This window comes from the organism of the source record quoted next, unplaced genomic scaffold, assembly GCF_019419815.1.
Source record: "Pyrus x bretschneideri cultivar Hongxiangsu unplaced genomic scaffold, Pyrus_bretschneideri_v1 Contig56, whole genome shotgun sequence".
In the NCBI taxonomy this organism is placed as follows: domain Eukaryota; kingdom Viridiplantae; phylum Streptophyta; class Magnoliopsida; order Rosales; family Rosaceae; genus Pyrus; species Pyrus x bretschneideri.
Window position 1 is genome coordinate 1,617,566 of NW_025999794.1, and position 4,114 is coordinate 1,621,679.

A 4,114-nucleotide genomic window follows, 5' to 3' on the forward strand; every position below is an offset into this window, starting at 1 on the left:
CTTTAGAATTAATATTTAATAAAAATGTAATTGATGTTGTAGCTTATTTTATCTGACAAAGGGAATAGCGTTGGCGGCAAGGGTAGACAAATTGAGAGAGATGTGTTTGTAGAATTATAGGGGAATGTTTGTGTTATCCCTCCTACATAGTGCCTTTATTTATAGTAGTAAAAGGAGAGAAGGAATTCCTTCATCCCCAAAGAATACAAGTTGTAATAGGAAATGATAACTAGAATAAAATCTAATCTAGGATTTACACAATCACACTTAAACTAGGAAAGTTTACAACACTCCCCATTGAGTGTGTAAATACTCAAGGTAGATTTAGCATCATGCAGAAGTTGAGGTAGGAACTTGCATAAAGAAGTAAGTCTCACTAGAAAACTCTACGACTATGGCAAATCACTAGAAACCCTACGACTATGGCAAAAACCTGAGGAGGGACAAAATCCATAGTATAAGGAACAATGCGTGAGAAATGCAAAGTCAAAAGAACGTGTACGGGACATCATCAGGGATATGGCCAGCCCAAGGTGGATGCCTCATTAAAACCTAGTTAGATAGCAAAAATCTAGTGGGAAAAATGCTCCTAATTGTAAGGAAAAAGAGTACATTAAAATCAAGCAAGTATCTTCAGGATACTCCCCTTGAGTTTGACACAGTTCCAAAGAGAATAGTAATGTTACAACTTAAAAAGTTTACGCATACCAATTCCATGAACAAGCTTCTGAAACGTCGTCTTCATCAATGATTTGGTGAAGACGTTGGCCAGAATGTCTTGTGAACGGATTTGTGTGACTTCAATCTTCAGATGCTCTTGTTGTTGATGTGAAAAGAAGAACTTCAGCGCAATATGCTTGGTGTTGTCTCCTTTGATGTAACCCTTCTTGAGTTGTTTAATGCATGCTGCGTTGTCTTCAAAGATCATCATCGGGACATCAACGACGAGATAGAGATCGCGGGAGCTTCGAATATGGCCCACTACTGCTCTTAACCAAAAACATTCCCGAGTTACTTCATGTATGGCGAGAATTTCAGCATGGTTAGATGAAGTGGCAACTAAGGTATGTTTAGTTGACCTCTAAGAGAGGTATGTTTAGTTGACCTCTAAGAGATTGTGGTGCTTCCAACGATAAAGACATAAGCCGTTTGAGAATGCACCTTGAGCGGATCAGATAAGTATCTTGCATCGACATAACCAATAAGGCGAGAAATAACTCAAGAAGCAGGGGGTGTGGTATCACTTGAGGATCTATAGGGATAGAACATGCCTAAATCCGTAGTGCCCTTAAGGTAACAGAAGATGTCTTTCACGCTAGTCCAGTGTCTGCGCGTTGGTGCATTACTGTATCTTGCCAAAAGATTAACAGCGATGGAGATGTCGGGTCTAGTGCATCGAGCTAAGTACAATAAAGCGCCTATCATACTTAGATAAGGAACTTTAGGCTCCAAAATCTCTCCATCATCCTCCTTCGAACGGAAGGGATCTCGTTTTGCATCTAGCGATCGAATAATCATAGGAGTATTCGAAGGCTTCGCTTTATCCTTATTAAAGCGGCGCAACACCTTCTAGGTGTAGTTCGATTGATGTACTAGGATTTCATCCCAACAATGCTATATCTTGAGACCGAGACACGAGTTTTACCTAGATCTTTCATCTTAAATTTCAACTTCAGGTGCACGGCAGTTCTCGCGAGCTCTTCAAGAATTCCGATAAGGTTCATGTCATTGACATATACTGCAACAATCTCAAATCCATAATGTGACTTCGTAATGAACACACAAGGGCATAGCTCGTTATTCACATACCCCTGACTAGTCAAATACTCACTCAAACGGTTATACCACATTCTTCCGGATTGCTTTAAACCGTAGAGTGAACGCCTCAGCTGAATTGAGAGCATGTTCTGGGGTTTGGAAATATTTGAACCAGTCAATGTAAGTCATTCGGGAACTTTAATATAAATTTTTGTATCAAGATCCCTATAGAGATACGCAATTACTACGTCCATCAGCTGCATACTCAGTTTTTTGAAAACTACCAAACTACTAAGGTAGCGTAAAGTAATCACATCCATAACGAGTGAATAAGTTTCGTCATAGTCAATCCCGAGGTGTTGTGAAAAGCCTTGTGTAACAAGACGAGCTTTGTAACACACAATTTCGTTCTTTTCATTACGCTTCCAAATGAAGACCCACTTGTAGGCAACTGGCTTCACATGTGAAGGAGTAGGAGCTACAGGTCCAAACATATTACGTTTTGCAAGTGAATCGAGTTCAACTTGGTTTGCTTGTTTCGAGTTTGACCAATCAGTTTTACGTCGACATTCATCAACGGAACACAGTTCAATGTCATCACTCAACATGATATCAGTAGCTACTGCATATCTTAATGCATCATCGACAATTATCTAATTTCTACACCACACATCATCTAAGCTAGCATAATAGACCGAAATCTCACGATTCTCAAGAGGATGATTCGTCTCTTCAAGAACGCTTCCATAATCTAGAATTTTCTCATGAGTTAGATAGAATGAGTAAGCGATAGTCAGATTTATGGTAGGCTCTGTGCCGTGGATTTCCTCTTCCGAGGGTGTGAATCCTTTAAACCAAGAGGTCTGCCACACTTTTGTGTAGAGGCAAATGATTGGCTAGCCGCTAATGCACGTGGATCACCAAGATTGACGTCTTGGCCTCCAGGAGGGAAGTCCGTCGTACATTTGGTACGTCCACCTTTGCAGGCGTATTTGCAGCTGGAATCGGTGAAAGCATCTGGCATGCTCTGAGCTATGCTCTGGAGATCTAATATGCACTGCACTTCAGTTTTAGACTGAGCAGTGCGGGGATCTAAATGAGACAAAATGGGGGTCGTCCATGATAATTTGCGTCGTTCTTCAGGAACGTTGACGTTTTTATCTCCCTTTAAAGGTGGGAAGACTGTCATGTAGAAGTGACAATCCGTGAAACGAGCGATGAACAGATCGCCTATCAAAGGTTTTAAGTAACGAATAATTGAAGAAGAATCATATCCGACATAGATTCGCATGCTACGCTGAGGCTTCAATTTTGTACTTAAAGGCGGCGAGATCGGCATATATACAGCATAACCATAAATGCGTAGATGCGATATGTCAGGTTCGTATCCGGTAACCAACTAAATGGCACTAAATGGTTGTGTCGCAATGGGCCTCAGGCGGACCAACTTTGCTGCGTGTAATATTGCATGGTCCCAAGTAGCGATCGGGAGCTTGGTACGTATGACCAACGATCGGGCAATCATTTGTAAGCGCTTAATGAAAGCCTCTGCCAGGGCATTCTGGGTGTGAACATAGGGTATGGGATGTTCAACTTTAACCCCAACCGACATGCAATAGTAATCAAAAGTTTTAGATGTGAATTCTCTAGCATTATCCAATCGAATAGAATGCCTTAGAAATGGTCAAGATTGTACCATTGGACAACATTATACGTGCCTTACCGTATCCTTATATCAGGTTGGATGGGCTTGAGAAAGTTGTCAAAGGTGCATTCTTAGGTATGAAGTTTGTGAAATAGATGTGTTCATGCAAAACTGTGTTCGTGGTTGCACTATCTGCCAGACAACTAACTTCCCCATTAGTCATACCTAGAATGAAAAATTAATTTGAATCGGTCACATGCATAAAAGTTCTAAAAACAAATATCAATTCAAAATAATTTCATTTATTCCAGGATTGTAATTAATTGAAACTTAATATCCAAAAACAAATCACCAACAAATAATCCAAGCATAAAGGAAAATTGTTCAAAAGTCAACCAAAAAACAAAGGGGGGTTCGGCCACTAGGTGGAATTCGACCCCATTGTGCAATTTTAACTAACTAAAATTGTTTGTCTAAGATTCTAATCTTCCATAGGGGTGGTATCCTCTTGAAATTCAGAAACCTCCATCTTTGTAGTCTCTGGTTCGTCTACCTGCACAAAGTTTGATTTAAACTTCTTACGATGAGAATGATATTTAGCTACAACCTTCTAGGGGAGCTAGGCAAACACAGGACCAATGGTCCTTTGAACCACAACGATAGCACATATACACATCCATGGTTTCAAGTGCTTTGCCCTTATTCTTGAAG

At 40.4% G+C, this 4,114-nt stretch overlaps 1 protein-coding gene across 1 annotated transcript; it reads right to left on the reverse strand.

Annotated features, from left to right (window-relative positions):
- Positions 1-2,557: 2,557 nt before the first annotated feature.
- On the reverse strand, positions 2,558-3,097 carry LOC125471064. The gene has a single exon (XM_048570929.1). The coding sequence runs from the start codon at positions 3,095-3,097 to the stop codon at positions 2,558-2,560; it is 540 nt and encodes a 179-aa protein (XP_048426886.1).
- Positions 3,098-4,114: the final 1,017 nt, after the last annotated feature.